Source organism: Thamnophis sirtalis, unplaced genomic scaffold (assembly GCF_051295495.1).
Source record: "Thamnophis sirtalis isolate CommonGarterSnake01/CBP01778 unplaced genomic scaffold, rThaSir2_p1.2 scaffold_14, whole genome shotgun sequence".
Classification (NCBI taxonomy): Eukaryota; Metazoa; Chordata; class Lepidosauria; order Squamata; family Natricidae; genus Thamnophis; species Thamnophis sirtalis.
This window is the reverse complement of record NW_028261394.1, coordinates 7,102,256-7,121,072: the sequence shown is the minus strand read 5'-3', so window position 1 is coordinate 7,121,072 and position 18,817 is coordinate 7,102,256. Positions and strand designations below refer to the sequence as shown.

The 18,817-nt window shown below is 49.1% G+C and overlaps 1 protein-coding gene across 1 annotated transcript in view; it reads right to left on the bottom strand.

Annotated features, from left to right (window-relative positions):
• Positions 1-3,729: 3,729 nt before the first annotated feature.
• Positions 3,730-18,817, bottom strand: part of USP42 (ubiquitin specific peptidase 42) — a 43,841-nt gene continuing 28,753 nt past the window's right edge. Inside the window, exons 11-18 of the mRNA XM_087701708.1 lie at positions 16,620-16,720; positions 15,510-15,663; positions 13,883-14,638; positions 13,417-13,508; positions 9,658-10,983; positions 8,367-8,525; positions 6,398-6,726; positions 3,730-5,440 (exon numbers count right to left, since the gene is read on the bottom strand). Coding sequence (XP_087557834.1) covers positions 5,397-5,440; positions 6,398-6,726; positions 8,367-8,525; positions 9,658-10,983; positions 13,417-13,508; positions 13,883-14,638; positions 15,510-15,663; positions 16,620-16,720 — 2,961 coding nt within the window. The 3' untranslated portion in view covers positions 3,730-5,396. The remainder of the gene's footprint in view (positions 5,441-6,397; positions 6,727-8,366; positions 8,526-9,657; positions 10,984-13,416; positions 13,509-13,882; positions 14,639-15,509; positions 15,664-16,619; positions 16,721-18,817) is intronic.

Sequence of the window (18,817 nt, the reverse complement as noted above, 5' to 3'; positions counted from 1 at the left end):
GCCAGCCAGAGGTGATATTTGCTGGTTCTCCAAACTACTCAAAATTTCTGCTACCGGTTCTCCAGAACATGTCAGAACATGCTGAATTTCACCTGAGGTGAAGTTCACACATCTTAAAAGATGCCCATGTTGAGAAATACTGATTTAAAGTTATTGATGTTCCTGGTTTCATTGCGTCTCTCCCCTCACCGAGAAGATAAGCGAAATGCCGTTTCTCCTGGCGCCATCTTTGTGGCCAACAAAACTTGGAATGACCATTGCTGCTGGCTGGTTCCCTGTTGCCATCTAGTGGTCATCCGGACAGCCACTCTTTTGCCTCGGTTGCCTTTCGTCCCTGTTATCCTAACAACAGTGGGAACTTTATAGTTTGGGGTTTTTTGGGGTGGGGTTTCAAAGGGTTTTTGGAGAATTCAATAGCACTTTAGGTTCAGCTGGCCTGACGGGTGCAAAACTAAATAGGGAATTTGGGCTGGGAAGCTCAATTGAAGATTTCGAGGTGGGTCGCCACTTGTGGTACTAAATTTAAAAAAACACATTTAAGGTTCAGAGCATTTGGAAAAGTTCACACTTTTGGGGAAAAAAAGACACGTTTGCAAAGGTAATACCTATATTTCTAGGTATGCTTGCTGGAAAAAAGCCTTGACAGACAGATGAAGGCTTAATGCTGGCTTCCGACTAGCCATTGTTCACAAATCGAGGGCCCTCCTCCATGGCGTAATTCGGCAACATTTAGTGGCCCGCTGAAAATGAGGCCGTGATCAAGCGGGATACAGCCGAGGCCATTCTGCTGAGCCAATGGCGACTTTTAAAGAGGGGCGGACTTCAACTCCCAGAATTCCCTAGCCAGCATGGCTGGCCTGCTGAGGAATTCTGGGAATTGAAGTCCACAAGTCTCTTAAAAAGTAGCAACGGTTGAAGAACACTTGTTCCTAAACTGCCCGAAATGTTGGGTTCACGGGCTTAGGATGTAATCCTGGCCGATAGTGCTTTTGTCAACCAATCATGCCCTCGTACCGTTTGCGACACACATGTTGTGTTGTTTTTGAAACCGTCTTAGCAGTAGTGAGAGAAGGGACAGTACAGCTTTCCATCTGTGCAGGCAATTTCTTCTTCTTCTCCCAGCCAGGTATTGCAAATGAGAGTTTGTTAATTCCCCCAGTTCTATTTTCTTGTACAATATTTCTTAACCACTAAATGTAAACTAGCTTGTATATAGTGTACATCTGTGTATGGACCGGGTGCTTGGTTATCAATAAAGTGCACAATATAATTCCTTATCCATCGTGGCCCGATCTTGTATGGCTGTTTTCAAACCCCACTGAGACGACGGGGGAGGTGATGGTTGAGATCTTGACGTTGAAACTCAATTTGAGGAAAAGCGGACAAAAATTCAGGAAAACACCCACAGGCTGTCCTTGACATACCACCGTTTAGCGACCTGTTTGAAGTTGAAAAGAGCACGTGGGAAAAAATGGGAGTTGTGGCTGGTCCATGCACGCACATTAGTTGTGGCCTCCCCGGTCGTGTGGTTTAAATTTTGGGCAATTGGCAACCAACATGTTAGAAGAGACTTAAGCCCAATTTGATATATTTAGCAGGCTGACTATTCTTCTTTTTTGGGGTGGGGGGAGGAAGGATGGTGGAAATGGATATCATTTTTATGGGTATGGCAACAGCAAAGAACAGGAAGCAGAACGCTTACCGCATACCCAACTTCTATGAGGGAGGAAGGGAGGAGAGGAAGGGAGGAGGGAAGGAAGAAGAGGGAGAAGAATGGAGGGAGGGAGGAAGGAGGGAGGAAATGTAGGGGAAGGAAGGGAGGAAGGAAATGTAGGGGAAGGAAGGAAGGAGAGATAGAAGGAAGAGATAGAAGGAAGGAAGGAAAGAGCCGAGGTGGCGCATTGGTTAAATGCAGCACTGCAGGCTACTGCTAGATCAGCAGTTCAGCGGTTCAAATCTCACCGGCTCAGGGTTGACTCAGCCTTCCATCCTTCCGAGGTGGGTAAAATGAGGACCCGGATTGTTGGGGGCAATATGCTGACTCTCTGTAAACCGCTTAGAGAGGCCTGAAAGGCCTATGAAGCGGTATATAAGTCTACTGCTATTGCTATAGAGAGGGGGAAGGAAGGAAGGAGGTAGGTAGGGGAAAGGAGATGCAGGGGGAAGGAAGGAGAGGGAGGGGGAAGGGAGAAGAAGGGAGGGAGGAAGGAGAGGTAGGAGGGAAGGAAGGGAGGAAATGTAGGGGAAGGAAGGAGAGGAAGGGAGGGAAGGAAGGAGACATAGGGAGGGAGGGAGGGAGGGGAAAGGAAGGAGGTAGGGAGAAGTAGGACATTCAGGGAGAAGGAAGGAGGTATGGGGAAGGAGAGATAGGGGGAAGGAAGGAGAGGTAGGAGGGAAGGAAATGAGGGAGGGAGGAAATGTAGGGGAAGGAAGGAGAGGAAGGAAGGAGACATAGGGGAAGGAAAAAGAGAGGGAGGGAAGGAGTGAGAAGAGGGAGGGGGAAGGAAGGAAGGAGGGAGGGGGAAGGAGAGATAGGGGGAAGGAAGGAGAGATAGGGGGAAGGAAGGAGAGGCAGGCAGGAAGGAAGGGAGATTATAGCGTCTTAGACTCATGTGAAAGCCAATTGCAACTTCTCAATGTGGGAAGCCACGTTGGCTTAACATCTACACGGCCCACTTAACAACTGTGGCTCACATTTGCAAAATTGGCCTTGACTCAGTTAAAAACCACCTTGTCTAGCCACCAAAATCCTGGTTTCTATTGCGGTCGTAACTTGTGGATTACCTGTAATATTTCTGCTTCAATGCTACGCTACTGATAAAGAAAAAGTAATTGAGATCTTCCCAGGAATTGCAATCCAACCAAAATCTTGGTGGTTAGGCACACCTCGCCGTCAAATCATTTGGGCTGAAATACAGATAGCCCTCGACTTAGCAACAGCTGGTTTAGTGACCGTCCAGAGTGACTTACGACCATTTTTCACACTTATGACCACTTATGCAGCCATTCCCACGGTCACGGGATTTACATTGGGAGGCTTGAAAACTGACTCACATTTATGACGGTGGCAGTGTCCCGGAGTCACGTGATCCCCCCACTTTTGAGACCTTCTGACAAGACAAGTCAATGCGGAAACCAGATTCACTTAACAACTGGGCTACTAGCTTAACAATTGCAGGGATCCACTTAACAGCGGTGGCAAGAAAAGCCAAGACGTGGCAAAGCTGACTTAACAAAATTCTCACTTAATGTTGTGGCTTGCCAGTGGCAACCGGAGTTGGCAGCAGATTCGGACAGTGAGGAGGGTTGGGGAGGAACATGGGCCAGTTCTGGAGTCTGGGGAAGGCTCTGATGAGGGCTCTGTGTCGGAGGCAGAGAGGGGCCCAGGGCCGTATGCCGGTTATCAGCTGCCTTCAGAGTCAGACATCAGTGAGGCAGAGGAACAGCTGGAGCCTGTTCCCAGTGCGCAGAGCTGCCAGACGAAGGGAAGAGCTAAAGAACAGGGGTCAACTTGGGAGTAAGACCACAGGTGGAGGATGAATGGCCCCTCCCAGAGGGAATAAAAGAGGAGCGAAGGGGGAGTGGAGTTTGCAGGAGACAATTAGTTTGCTTAATTGGTTTGTGACTCTCCGAGGCTCCTTGCCAGGTTCTGTAGAGATGGTCCTGGCAGCTCTCCAAGCCAGATAATGTCTGTGACTGTAAATCCGCCCCTGAAAGATTTTGCAGAACACTTAGCAACATAAATTTTGGGCTCAATTGTGGGTCGTAAGTCAACGGCAACCTGTAGTTTATACCCATCAGCTACAGCCAGATATAACTGAACTAACAACAGAAACATTGTTTGATTTGATTTCTCGGATTTATATACTATATAAATTTTACATGCCATATATTTACAAGTGGGGTAAGTGCTTTTTTTATCTTTAAAAAAACAAAGATCAAACTTTATAGACATCTCTGAACAACGCAGCTTGTATAAATCAGACAGATTATTCAGATGAACTGTATTTAATACAGTTTTCCCCACTCTTGTCTCCTGATGCAGGACCAGTGAATTAAGTGTATCACAGTTTGATAGCATTTCATCATTAAAAAAATAATAATAAAAATTAAAAAAAAAAAAGAAACAAAGAGAAAGAAATCACAGTATGAACGTTGTCTGTAACTAGAAACTTGGAAGGAAATCGAGAACCGGACAGCCGAGATCGGTCAGGACGTACATCGCTACATTGAAAAATTAATGCAGTAAAAAACTGGGGGCGGATTTTAAAAAAAATAAAAATGGAAACGGCTCCTCTCCAGGCGGATACTAGAGATCCCGGCATCTGTTTTTCCTCGCTTACTTCTGGGGGCAGGCTAGAAGTCCAGATACAGGACAACCTGAGCGATATACTAACTCTGCGAGAGAGGTTAAGAAGATGCCCAAGGGCCAAGGCAGAGGATGGGAAGAAAAGCAGAAAAGGAAGGATAGGGCCAGAAATACGAAAGGAGTGGCTTTCGCAGGCGACGGTTCCGAAAGGCGCATATCCTGCAAAGGTTGGGTGAAGAAAAACACCCACAGAAGGAGACACTCGAGTGGGGGGAAATGGACGCGGAAGCCTTTCCCCACAATGCACGGGTTGCTCAAACCCTCTGCAATCTCCCGTCCTCGGACTCGTCGAGCAATCTTCGGACACGTCCCACGATACATTCAAAAGAAAACAAAAAAATAACACGGCCAAGCGTCTGAACGGCACGCAGTTCACAAAAGTCCAAAGACGGGAATCCCAACGGGAGGAGAAATTGACGTGGGAGTTTCTAGTAGCAGACATTGGAAGGAAAAAAAAAACACCGAGGCGCTCTCTCTCTCTCTTTCTCTCTCTCTTTTCTTCCTCTCTCTCTCTCTCGCAAACATCCAAGTTGCCCGTGAAATGTTTTAAATAATTAAATTAAATAGACACTTGTATCAGTTGCAGGCTTGCTTAAATTCGGGAAGGTTCCTGGGCCCCCGCGCGGCAAACAAGGTTCGACTCGGGAGGCAAACATCACGTGGACAATATATAAACATATTCAACCTGAGTGGTGGAACGAAGCAGCAGCATTTTTGAGATGTTCGGATCCAGGGCGTTCTTTCTCACGGTGACACGGACGATCCGGGAGATCGGGGAGGTTGGTTGCAATGTTCTGTAAGGAGGTGTCCGTCCTCTTGTTGTGTTTGGGGGAATCGCGGATAATTTTTTGTTTTTTTTTAAAAAAAGAAGAAAGACTCAAGGTAAAAACTAAAAAAAAGAAGAAGAAGAGGAGGAAGAGGAAGAGGGGCTTTCTTCAATGATAAAATCCTGTACAGTATTTTTCTGAAGCACCAATTATGAATATTAAAGAGTTTTTAGGTTTTTTTTTCAGGGGGCCCCCTCGGTTTATAAATACACTATAAGCTGGACTTCCAACGGACATTCCGGATCTGAAAAGAAAAGACGACAATGTTATTTGGGGAAACTTGAGGCCTAGAGGAGGGGAGTCAAACTCAGGGCCTGGATTCGGCCCATGGGGTGCTTGGATCTGGCCCGCGGAGCCACCGTGGAAATAGCAAAGGATTAGCCCGCGGGGCTTCGGCCAGCGAAAACGGAGCTCACAAGAGCTGTGTTTGGCCCTCCTGAGCTCCGTTTTCATTGGCAAAGGGTTGCAGGGGACCGTTCCAGGTGGCAGAGTGCTTCACACAACCCCCCCCTCCCCGGACACAAGCGACATCATGCTGGCCACGCCCCCTGGCTACGCTATGTCAGGTCAAACACAACCCTAACGCAGCCCTCAATGAAATCGAGTTTGACATCCTGGGCCTAGAGGTTTTAATAGCCTGACACTTTTTAGAACAGAGTAGAGTAGAGTAGAGTAAGTAGAATAGAATATAAATAGAAAGGAAAAGAAAGGAAAGGAGAAAGGAAGAAGGAGAAAGGAAAGAATAGAATATAAATAAAAAGGAAAGGAGAAACGGAAGGAAAGGATAGAATAGAATATAAACAGAAAGGAAAAGAAAGGAAAGGAGTAAGGAAGGAGGAGAAAGAAAACAATAGAATATAAATAGAAAGGAAAGGAGAAAGGGAAGAGAAGGAAAGGATAGAACATAAATAGAAAGGAAAGGAAAGAATAGAAAAGAAATAAAAAGGAGGCAAATTGCTGGGAGGCAGGAGGCAGATTTTTTCTTGTTTTCTTCCCCAAAAACTAGCTGCGTCTTATACTTCAGAGGGTCTTATACTCTGAAAAATACGGCAATTCTAGGTGTTAAGAGAAGTCCACCCATCTTAAAAATTGCCCAGTTTGTGAAAGACCGGATGGTGCGCCTTGGACTTTTCCCAACTCTACAATTCTCCGAGCATCCGAGCAGGATCGCCCGTCCCGACGGATCAGGTCCCGTACTCACCACTGTTGTGATCCCTCTGTGGGTGGAAGCCATCCCTGTTACTCCTTTCAAGGGATTCTGCTTTCCGCCAAACAGCGGAAGGGGTTTCCTTGCAGGATGTGGGGCTGTGTTTCCGACAAGCCTCGGAAGATGATTTGGGCGTCTCCCAGTTTTTGAAATCCTTGACCTGCTGCGGGGCGGCTGGCTTGGGGAGGGAAGGGGCGGAGGCCTCGTCGCCCTCTTCCGATTTCCTGGCCCGCTTCTTTTTCTTCTTCTTCTTCTTCTTGTGTTTGTGTTTGTGGGTCTCGGCCTCAGAGTTGGAGGGAGATGGGTCAGAATCCTGGCGGTACCTGAAGGAGTGCAAAGGCCGGGAAAGTCAGAGGAGGTGGGGGGGGGGAAGCTAGGCTGCTCTTTTACAGAATAGAGAATAGCAGTGTTGGAAGGGACCTCAGAGGTCTTCTAGTCCCAACCTTTCGGACCTCAGGGGAACCACCACATTCATCATTTTAAATCCCGCAGACCATTAATATGACGGGCTGACTGGGCTCAGCTAGGTGGTCATGTGACTGGGTGGGGGTGGCCAACTTGATGTCACTCATGGTCGCCTCTACAGCCTCTACTTGCCCCTCCTCTCCCAGCCCCTCCTCTCTTGCCCGCCCGGGCTCCTTAGGGCCCCAACAGGAAGCAGTTGCTGGAGCTAAGCAGCCACCGTGAGAAAGAGTTGGCCAAAGAGCTCAGTTCAAATTGGATCTGGCCGAGAAGGAGGCTCAGCAGAAGCTCCTCACTGAGGACTACGAATATGGGCTTTCCAAGCAGAGGGAAGACCTGCATGAGTGCAAGGCCAGGTACCGGTGCATGGAGGCTCAGCGGGCTGAGATGGTCAGCCAGTTCCAAGCCAGGATGCAGTCCCACCGGAACGAGGCTCCAGCTCTTCGCCACCAGCGGTGCTTCCCTCCAGCCTTCGCCCAAAGCCCCCCACCAGGAGGCTGAAGCAGACCCCAAGTCGGGATTTCTGCCCCCCTCCGACCTGCACAAAAAGACCCCCGAAGGGGGAGACTCTCTGCAGCAACACAAGTGTTCATTGCACGTATCCAGCCCAGGGGCCGTAGTTTGAGGACCCCTGATTTAGTGCAATATAAAAAATGCAAATAATTTTTCTATGGACCACCAAAAGGATGGAAGGCTGAGTCAACCTTGAGCCTGGTGCGATTCGAACTGCCCAAATCGCAAGCAGCCAGCAATCAGCAGAAGTAGCCTGCATGTACTGCACTCTGACCACTGCATAAAGTACTGAAAGAGAAAGGATTCTGCCATGCTTCTAAGCCTCAATTGGAGTTGGGTAGCTGGGACAAATTTAATACATAATTATAAATGCGGGCTGGCCTAGAGAATGTTTATAGCCTAGCTGGGGGTAGATTCGGACAGTGAGGAGGTTGGGGAGGAACATGGGCTGGTTGTGGAGTCTGGGGAAGGCTCCGAGGAGGGCTCTGTGTCGGAGGCAGAGAAGGGGCCAGAGCCGTATGCCAGTTATCAGCTGCCTTCAGAGTCAGACATCAGTGAGGCAGAGGAACAGCTGGAGCCTGTTCCCAGTGTGCGCATGCGCAGAGGTGCCAGACGAAGGGAGCAGCTAAAGAACAGGGGTCAACTTGGGAGTAAGGCCACAGGTGGACAATGAATGGCCCCTCCCAGAGGAAATAAGAGAGGAGCGAAAGGGGAGTGGAGTTTGCAGGAGACCATTAGTTCACTTCATTGGTTCGTGACTCTTCAAGACTCCTTGCCAAGTTTTGCAGATATCAGCCTGGCAGCTCTCCAAGCCAGATAAGGTCTGTGACTGTAAATCCTCCCTTGAAAGACTTTGCTGGATGCGAAGGAGCAGAATTCAGAGTCAATTAATAAAAGGGGTTTTTGTCGGGACGAGGAGTTGGCTTCATGCTCTCGGGAAGCCTCGGTCGGAACAGAGAGAACGTTACCACTATAGGACAGGACGTACCGGCTGTCCTTGTGACTTGACCGAAGAGGACATTCCTGTGTCTTTGAGTCATTCATGGGGCCATTTACTGAGTCATTCAATGAGTCACGCTTTCGGCCACCCCAGAAAGCATGGGCCGAAGATTGCTGTGCTACCCACATGGCAGACAAGGAACTAGGGCTAAAAGAAAGGGACAGGGTGACGGGCTGTTCTATCAATCCATACATTTCAACCACTACTCTCATACCGCACCAATTCACGCCCATGTCGTGAAGCTGTCTTCGGCTGTATTCATTGAGAGGTACGTCACGGGGCATCTGTTGTGGCCCGCCAGCGGAGCTGGCAGCAGAGTCGGACAGTGAGGAGGGTTGGGGAGGAACCTGGGCCAGTCCTGGAGTCTGGGGAAGGCTCGGATGAGGGCTCTGTGTCGGAGGCAGAGAGGGAGCCAGAGCTGTATGCCAGTTATCAGCTGCCTTCAGAGTCAGACATCAGTGGGGCAGAAGAACAGCTGGAGCCTGTTCCCAGTGTATGCATGCACAGAGCTGCCAGACAAAGGGAGCAGCTAAAGAACAGGGGTCAACTTGGGAGTAAGGCCACAGGTGGACGGTGAATGGCCCCTCCCAGAGGGAGTAAAGAGGAGCGAAAGGGGAGTGGAGTTTGCAGGAGACAATTAGTTCGCTCCATTGGTTCGTGACTCTTCAAGACTCCTTGCCATGCGCAGAGCTGCCAGAAGACAGGAACAGCTCAGAAATCAGGTTGTACTTGGGAGTAAAGCCACAGGTGGAAGGTGAATGGCCCCTCCCATAGGACATAAAAGAGGAGCAAAAAGGGAGGGGGCTTTTGCAGGAAACAATTCATTCATTCAGATTCATTTCAGGAGTGTGAAGATCTGTCCGTGAATCTCAGAGACTCTGTGCCCAAGTCTTTCCTTGCACAGAGCCTCATTTGGAAAATATTGACATGGCAGCTTTCCAAGCTAGATAAGGTCTGTGGTCATAACTTCACCTTTGAAAGACTGTTTGCAGGGGCCTTGCTGAATGTGAATGGGAGGAATTGACATTCGTTTAATAAAAGGGGTTTTGTCGGGACCAGGAACCTGCTTCGGGCTTTTTGGGGAAGCCTAGGTCTTTCAGCTTTAAAAGAAATCAAGCTCCTGAAATCTTTCAGCCTTTTTTTGAGGGGCGGGAGGTGGAAGGGGGGGGGGCAGAAGGTAGGGAAAGGAAGGATTGGGACACCGGTGACCAATTTCAGAAACCATACCGTGTATATAAAACCCTGTTTACAACCCAGGCTCCCGCCCTCTTTTTCTCACCTGGCCTCTTTCTCCTTGTGTTTATCTTTTAACTTTTTCTTCTTCTTCGACTTCTTCCGCTTCCGTCCCTTTTGTTCGTCGAGAGAAGGGTCTGGCAAGATTTTGGGGTGCTTCTTTTCGGGGGCGCAGTCGCTGGCCTCGGGGCTCGGGGAAAAACGCCTCTTCCTCTCGGGGTTGTGGCTCAAACGGCTTTTGTAATAATCGTACTTATTATAGGGGCTACTGTAAACATGACTCGATTTGCTATAGTCTCTCTCGGAATGCGTCGGCTTCCTCTCCTGGTTATGCCGGGGCAGGTGGGAAGCCGAGTAGTAGTAACTGTACGACCGGCACACGTCCCACCTCCTCGGCGTTTCCTGGTAGTACCGCTCCCTGCTCCACGACCGCTCGCCTCCTTTCCCGTAACTGGGCCTGCTCCGTTCAGAGTCCGTTTGGCCCCTGCTGCGGGATCTGTAGGGAGGGTACTTGCCCAAACTCCTGGCGGGATCGGGACTGCCCGGGAACCTGTAGTAGCCGGTGCCGTGATATTCCCGTCGGGGCTGCTCCTGCTGCTTCCCCCGCTCCCTACTGTAAGCGCACCTCTGCTTGCTGCAGTGTCCGTCGGTTTGGCTCCGCCCGCCCGCCCCGTCTGCTTCCTCCTCCTCCTCCTCCTCTTCCTCGGTTTCAGAACGCTTCCTTTTAGAACGATAATATTCTTGGTCGGCTTTTTTGCAATTGTGGGCTTTTTCCTTCGGGGAGAATCTCGAGCTCGACTTTTCGAGGCTCCTTCGGATCGGCTCGCCGCCGTCCGCCGGTTTGCTTTCCGTCTTTGAACACTGGCTCTCGGCAAGAGTTTTGGGTTGGGGAAGGGGAGAATTCTCGGCACACGGGGTGTCCTTATTGCCCGGAGGGCTGCCGTGCCTTTCCGGACCTGTCTCAGCTGCCTGAAGGGGGGTCTTTAGCTTTTGGGGGGGCCTAAGTTCACCGTCCAACCTCATTTCGGGGCTCTGGGCGTCTTTTTCTGGCAATCCTGCCTGTCCTTCAGTGGGTTCAGGGCTCTTCTCCAAGGCTGCTTTCTCGTCTTTGGATACTCCGGCCTTTTCAGGAAGGCTTTGACTGTCTCCTTCTCCTGGGGAGGCCGCTTCCTCTGTCCCCGAGGAACCGTGCTGCCGGTCGTTTTCAAGCGGTCTGTCTTCTGTCTGGGCAATCCTTTCACAAGGGTCCTTGGGGGCTGGAGTGATGTCGGGGTCCAAAGGTAATACGGGGCATGGGATACTGTTGGGAAGGGCACCGGGGGCCTTTTCGGAGGTGTCTTCGGCCGTTGGTTTTTCTGGTTCGGGAGCACTGCTGGTCAAGAAGAGAAAGAGATGACAAGATGGATGTTAGGTCTGCCACCACTTAAATCTCTCTAAACTAAGCATGGGTTAAAATACATGAAGCATGGACATATATAGAACTTTTAAGATGATGAATGAAGTGAGATGTTTACCGCTTGCTATTCTATATAATAGACTAAGGGATTTGTAATGAAAGTTGAACAGCAAGGATTGCCATTTATACACAATTAAGGCTAATCTAATCCAAGATATGGAAAAATGGAGAGGGAACATGAAATACACCTACAATGGGAAACTATTGAGATTTAAAGACAGAATCACAAAGTGGGGGCATGTAAGGATGTATAATTATATAAAGATAATGACAAAAATAGCTGGTAATTGTAACCAGGTCTAACATCTTGGCCAAAATTAGGCTGGGGGGGGGGGAGGATTTAAAAGCAAATGACTATATATGTATACTTTTTTGTTCTATTTTTTTTTAAAGGAGAATACTTGTTAAAACTAAATATGTACATTGAAAAGGAATTGTAAATACCATCAACATAAAATGGAGCTTGCTCAGAGACTGAAATACACCAAGTAAATGAGATGAAGAGTGGGAAGTAGAGGAAAGAGGTTAAGGGAAGGAGAGAGGGATAGAAGAGAGGGCAAGGAGGGGAGAGGAGGAGAGAAATGAGGAGTGGGAAGTAGAGGAGAGAGGTTAAGGGAAGGAGAGAGGGATAGAAGAGAGGGCAAGGAGGGGGAGAGGAGGAGAGAAATGAGGAGTGGGAAGTAGAGGAGAGAGGTTAAGGGAAGAAGAGAGGGATAGGAGGGCAAGGGGGGGAAGAGGAGGGGAGAAAGGAGGAGTGGAAAGGGGAGAGAGGAAAGGAGAGAGGAAGGGGAAGTAGAGGAAAGAAGGATGACAGAGGGAAGAAAGGAGGTAGGGAGGAGGAGGAGAGAGGGAGAAGAAAGTGATGGATAAGGTACAAATGCAGTGTATGGAGAACAGAAGAGCCAATAATTGATTTTGGGAATTGATGGTAAGATAAATCGATGTAAACATTTAATAATACAATATGATGTTGGCTATGTAGGTTATATGTGATGAAAATGAAAAAATTAAAAAAACTTTATATAAAGAAAAATATCTCTAAACCAGGGGTGTCAAACTCAAGGCCCGGGAGCCGGAGCCGGTTAGCGGTGCCTCTGCTACCAAAAACAGAGCTTGAGAGGACCGTGGGCGGACCTTCCAATCTCCATTTTTGTTTGCAGAGGGTTGCTGTCAACTCATAAAGCATTGGCATGTTGTAATAAGTTGCCTTGGTAAGGAATGGGGGGGGGGCGCGGGGGAGCGCATTCCACGCATACCTTCGGCAAGAGTCGGATCTCAGATTAATGCAGCGGACTTGTGAGGCATGCACCTCGTTGGAGAATGTGATTTATGACACAGACTGAGGGGAGGGAAGGAACAGGGGTAAAGCTCAGCCATAATTCAAATGAGGTTAGATCTGACTGCAATGGGGTATTGCCGAGTCGGTGTTCCTAACAAATGACTGGTTTTTCTTTTGAAACTTGGCTCGAGGCTCATGAATTAATTAGGGCATCTTTCAGAAACCTGACAGATGCAGGAGGCCATTGCAGCCGGAAACGAAGCTCGGGAACCCCCTTTTCAATGGCAGAACGCTCAGGCCACCACAGGTGCCCGCGACACGAGTGATGTCAAGCTGGCTACGCCCGCCCCACCGAGGTCAAACACAAGTCTGATGCGGTCCTCAATGAAATAAGAGTTTGACACCCCTGCTCTAAACAGAAATGTGCCTTGGCTGCATCAGTTGAGAAAGGTATAGCTTTATTAGAACTGCCTTACAGTAATGAAAAGCCAGAACTGAGAATCGCGTGTCGAAATCCCTAAGTTCACCTTTTCCCTCCCTTAGCTGTATCTCATCGCTCAATCAGGCCCAGGTAAGATTTTTTCATAATGGTCAGTCCAAGGATAGTTTGGTATGTGGCTCCCTCTTTCTTCCAGCTGGGTGGCCTTGAGGCAGCATTTCGAGGAGATAGAGCATTTACTTTCATTTCCCCAAGTATTCCCCTCCCCACCCCACTCAGTTCACGGCAGTCTTATAGCTGCAAAGGCGAACCTATGACTCGCTTGCCCAAAGTGGCACATGGAGCCATGTTGCCTGGCACGCGTGGCATCGCCCGTTCCACTTCCAGGTTTCTGGCGCACATGATCAGCTGGCCTTCGTGTGTGTGTGTGTGGCAGGGTCGGAAACTGGAAGATGGTCTCCCATTTTACAGTGTGAGCATGTGCACAGCTGATCACCGTATGCACATGCGCACCAGTAGCTGGCCGAAAAGGGAGAGAGCGCTTGTGTGCTTGTCTGATGGCCGCTCACATGAGATTTCACCTGGCTCTTAAAATTCGGAGCCTAGTTAGAATAAAGAAAGACCGTTTTACCTGGAGTCCACGGGCAAGGTTTTCGGCTGCTTGTATCTGAAGGAATCCGGGACGTCCTCTTCAGGGACTGAGGACAAAGCTTTTGGAGAACTCTGTAGATTCAAAACGCACGAGGGTTAACACAGTGACAAGCAAGCGGGTCGGATAGAATAGACTCCGGTACGAAATCCGGAAGTGGTAAAATCAGCACACGCGACTGGCTCCCAAGAGCGCAACCATCAACCGGAAGAAGAATAGGACCAGGGGTTCCTTTTGGCCAGTGGTGAAATGTAACTTTTTTTCCCCCAACGGTTCTGTGGGCGTGGTTTGGTGGCGGTGGGAGTCATGTGACTGCGTGGGTGTGGCCAACTTTTTTTCACTTTTAAATGGAGCAAAGCTCACTTAACCACCGTCTCGCTTAAATTTTTGTTGGCCTCTATTGTGCTCGTAAGCCAAGGACCACTCGCATTCCAAGAAACCCACTCACCTTTCCGAGCAATCCGTTGCTTTTCGGAAACGGGTGATCTGCCGATTTCGCGGACTTCCCTTGGGAGGTGGGCTCGTTGCTTATTTGTCCGTTCTGCTTCGGGGCATCGTTGAGGCTAATGGAGACCATGACGGTTATGTTTGGGGGCAACTCGGGCTGGGGACTTTCCTTTTCCGGCTTGTGGCAGGAGGCGCACGAGTTCTCCAGCCCGCCGGCCGCCTCTTCTAACAAAACGCCGTTGGACACTTTGACGTGGCCGTTCTCTTTCAACAGGCCCTTGGATTCCCCCTCGTCCGATTCTTCGGAGGATTCCGCCCCGTAAGGGACCAAGATGCTAGGGCTGTGCTTGGCTTTGCCGTTCATGATCAGCTTGGAACCGGATTTGCCGGCGGCCGGCGCTTTGGAGGCTTGGCTAGCAGCCGAGGAGACGGTGGAAGAAGTGCTTGAGGTAGATTGCACTGCAGCGGGGTTAGAAATGGTAGCGGACGGGGCGGACTTGCTGAGGCTCTCCACGGTACAGCCGGTGTGAGAGACGCTTTGGCGAGCCGGCAGCTTGTTGTTGTGAATACTGAGGGTGAGTTTTGGCTTCTTGGAGGAATCTGTGGTGGTGGCCGTAGCCGACCGGTTCATGGTCCACTTGGAGATGGACAAGGAAGGTGCCGAAGGAGACTTGACGAGGGAAGCGTTACTAGAAATAGCCACCGTACTGCTGGCGGTTTCCTTCAGGGATCCGGTTCCATTCAAATGATTCGAATTCTGCAGTTATACAAAAAAGAGGGAAATAAGAGATCTATTCGTAAGACGTAGAGGGAGTGAACTTCCTATCTCGAATTAAATTCGGGCTCTCTAAAATCAGAGGTCCCCAACCTTTCGGATCTCAGGGATCACTACATTCATAATTTTAAATCCTGTGGACCACTAATATGATCTGCCTAATGACCGGCTGGGTGGGAGTGGCTAGGTGGTCATGTGAGTGGGTGGGTGTGGCCAACATGTCACTCACATCGGGGGGCACCTTGCCAGCTTCTACTCGCCCCTCCCCTCCCAGCCACTCCTCGCCTGCCCTGCCCGGGCTTCTTAGGGCCCCAACAGGAAGCAGTTGCTGGAGCTAAGCAGCCACCAGGAGAAAGACTTGGCAAAACAGCTCAGTTTAAATTGGATCTGACCGAGAAGGAGGCTCAGCAGGAGCACCTCACTGAGGACTACGAGCATAGGCTTTCCAAGAAGAGGGAAGACCTGCAGGAGTGCAAGGCCAGATACCGGCACCTGGAGGCTCAGCAGGCTGAGATGGTCAGCCAGTTCCAGGCCATAATGCCGTCCTACGGGAACGAGGCCCTCCAGCTCTATGCCACCAGCGGCTCTTCCCTCCAGCCTTCGCCCAAAGCCCCCCCCCCCAGCAGGAGGCTGAAGCAGACCCCAAGTCAGAATTCCTGACCCCCTCCAACCCCCACAAAAAGACCCCAAAGGGGGAGACTCTCTGCAGCAACACAAGCGTTCATTGCATGTATCCATCCCAGGGGCCGTAGTTTGAGGATCCCGGATTTAGTGCAATATAAAAAATGCAAATAATTTTTCTGCAGACCACCAGTTGGTGACCGCTGCTTTAAACAGATGCTCCTTAACTGACCTTCACCATGTGTGGAGGGAGCTGAGGTCCGATAAATCCAGGATTGCTTTGCTTATTACCCATCACCCGTTGATTGATCACCGGTCGGGGTGAAGACTGACCCGGCGTATGGACTGAATGAATGTGTTCGGCACCATTTTTCAAGTCATGGGTTCTAATAAAAAAAAAAGTCACATTAATCACGTTAATTTCCCTTTTCACAAACCGTCCTACGATACTTTTTTTTAGGGTGGCATCCTTATTCGTCACCAGGAAAGAGCTGTGACTCTGTTGTGGTCCGCCGGTGGCCTACGGAGCTGGCAGCAGAATCGGACAGCGAGGAGGTTGGGGAGGAAGATGGGCCAGTGCTGGAGTCTGGGAAAGGCTCGGACGAGGGCTCTGCATCGGAGGCAGAGAGGGGGCCGGGGCCATCTGGTAGTTATGTGCTGCCTCCGGAGCCTCCAGAGTCAGACAGCAGCGAGGCAGAGGAACAGGGGGAGCCTGTTCCCAGTGTGCGCAGGCGCAGAGCTGCCAGAAGGCAAGAGCAGTTAAGACAGAACGGACGACTCGGGAGTAAGGCTTGGAGGTGATTGGACCCTCCCATAGGACATAAAGGAGGAGCAAAGGCACGTGAGCTTTTGTAAGAAGCAACTTGGTTCATGCTGGTCAGTTCACCTTCTGAAGCTCCGTTTTGACTCTTTGCTCTGCGTAGCTAATTTTTATTTATTTATTTATTTATTATCAAAATTTATATGCCGCCCAATCCCAAAGGACTCCGGGCGGCTTACAAAAAAAGAGAGAAAAAAAAGATTGCCAATTAAGTCTTTGGCAGCGTGTCAGGGAAGATAAAAGGTAGGTGCTTTTCAGCCTTATCCCGAAAGACTTTGGCAGCCTAGTGTAGGACTCTTCACAACTATTTGGGACTCACGACAGGCTGTCAATGAACGTAATTCACAGCCTTTGAAATGAAAAGAGGGGTTTTGGCACTAAGCGTGTGCTTTTTTACTGTCTCAGGAAGCCAGAGTCAGAACAGACTCTGCCACGGGTGGCACACCAGAAGTGGGGCCAAACCCCAAGGACAGGTCCTGGGGCCAAGGGTCAGAAGAGCTGTTTCCGAGCGCCGGGCCTTACCTGATGTAAAACAGCACATAGGCTTGTTGATTTAACACAGTCCTGATGTCACTGTTGGAAACGGTGGAATCGTTCATCTGGTACCACTGCCCGTTACTGGCCTTCAAAGAAAAAGAATTCCAAGAAGAAAACAATAATATTGTCGTCTGTAAATCCATTCTAATGGATTGATTATATACAAAGCAAATACGGGACTAAGAAACTCCAGATAGCATATGCTTAAAATCAGTAATAACTTAAACTGTTAAAAATTTGGGTAACAGCAAGAAGCTGAGTTCAATGTAGAGATATTTTAGACTGTGATTGTCAAAAAGTTATACCATGTATGGGCTCTGGGAAGTCGGGGGGAGGGAAGGGAGGTGGGGATCTAGGGGGAGGGGGGAGGGGGGAAATATAATATGTGTTAAATTTTAAAGCATGATTGCACTTGTATACTGTGGCTTTTTAATGCTAGTGTCAAAACAGAACAAACTGAATATATTGGAAGGTAATAGAAGTATACCGAAGGGAGGAGCTGAGTGAAAGAAGAAGGAGGGTGGAGAGGGTGAGAGAGAGGAGGAGGAGAAGGAAGGGAGGGAATGGATTAAGAGAGGGAGTGATAGGGTTAGGGTTAGATAGAGGGGGAGGGGAAGTAGGTGTAGAGGGGTATGAGAGAAGGAAGAATGAAAGTTGGAGGGGGTTGAAAGAGGGTGTATGGTGGGCTAAGGCGGTATATTGGGTTTGTATTATAGGGGGCATTTTCTATAAAAGTGAGGGCTGTGTTTATTACCCAATGTTATATGCCTCGGTTATGCACAGTAAACATGTGATTGTATAAAATGAAATGGAAATAAAAAAGACTTGTGGATAAAAAAAAAGAAAAAGAATTCCAAGAAGAAAACAATAATATTGTCGTCTGTAAATCCATTCTCCAATGGGAGGCCAAGCAAAACCTCCGTCCAACATCTTAGATCCATCTTAGTGGCAAACCTATGGCACATGTGGCAGAGGTGGCACGCCTGTGTGTGTGTGTGGGAGACGGCAGCGTCCCTCCCGTGTCAGATCCCCGTGGCGTTTCTTTCGCGAGCTTGTTTCCCTGCAATCGGCAAAGCAGAAGCTCACAAAAGAAAAAGATCTTACCTCTTCCCCACGCTGCTAGTGTTGGGATGCCCCGCCCCCCGCCGACCAGCTGGTTTACGGGTCTCTGTTGCGCATGCGCACCCCTTTTAGTTTGGGTCTGCCCGTGTGCGCAGCTTGGGCACTTGGTGCCTAAAAGGTTTGCAATCGCGGTCTTCGATGGTTAGCTTCCTTAGACATCAAATCATAACATCTATCCTATGCGACTCCAGAGTGCCACATTATGGTGATTTTATCATGGTTTTACCTTAGTTTAATATCATACATTAAAATATAGTAGATTGATTCAACCAGAAAACAAGACAGGGTTCTTATATTAATTTTCGCTTCAAAAGACGCATTAGGCTTGTTTTCAAGTCTTATTTGGGGAGAAATACGGTACTAATTGCACCTCTCTGGCTGACAATCTTAAATGGGACTTATTTTGGGGGTAGGGCTTATAAGCATCCTGAAAATTCATGTTAGGGCTTATCCTCGGAACCACGGCTATCTATCTTATCATCCTGTTTCCCCGAGAATAAGACCTCCCCGGAATAATAAGCCCAACCAGGCTTTTGAGCGCATGCGCTAAAATAAGCCCTCCCCTAAAATAGTTAAACACATGCGCAGCTGGTCCCCGCAATTTCCTGGGAGGGGAGGGGGAAAACATGCTCCAGGTGCCTCACATGCACACCTACCATCCACGCGGAACAGCCTCGCGGAGGCCACTCCCGCAAATCCTAGCTACCGTGCCCCTTCTCTTAGTGGCGGCGGGAAAAAGAGTGGCAGGGCCAGGGACGGTAGGGCTGGCAAGAGCGTGCCAGAAACAGAGACTGAACTTACGGCCCTCCCTGGATCAGCTGATCTGTGGGCCGAGGTTAAGGGGCCTCCTGCACCTCAAAAATAATAAGCCCTCCCTTTTTATGATGTAAATAAGCCCCCCCCCCTATTCATGATGTAATGAATAATTGATACATATATGAATTGAAATGTTCAATAACTACTTGGATTAGCAATGGGAAACTATTTCTGGAGTTGAATATGCCACACTATAAGTATTGTATACTCTCTGGATGATTAATATTAATAGTAACCTGAACACA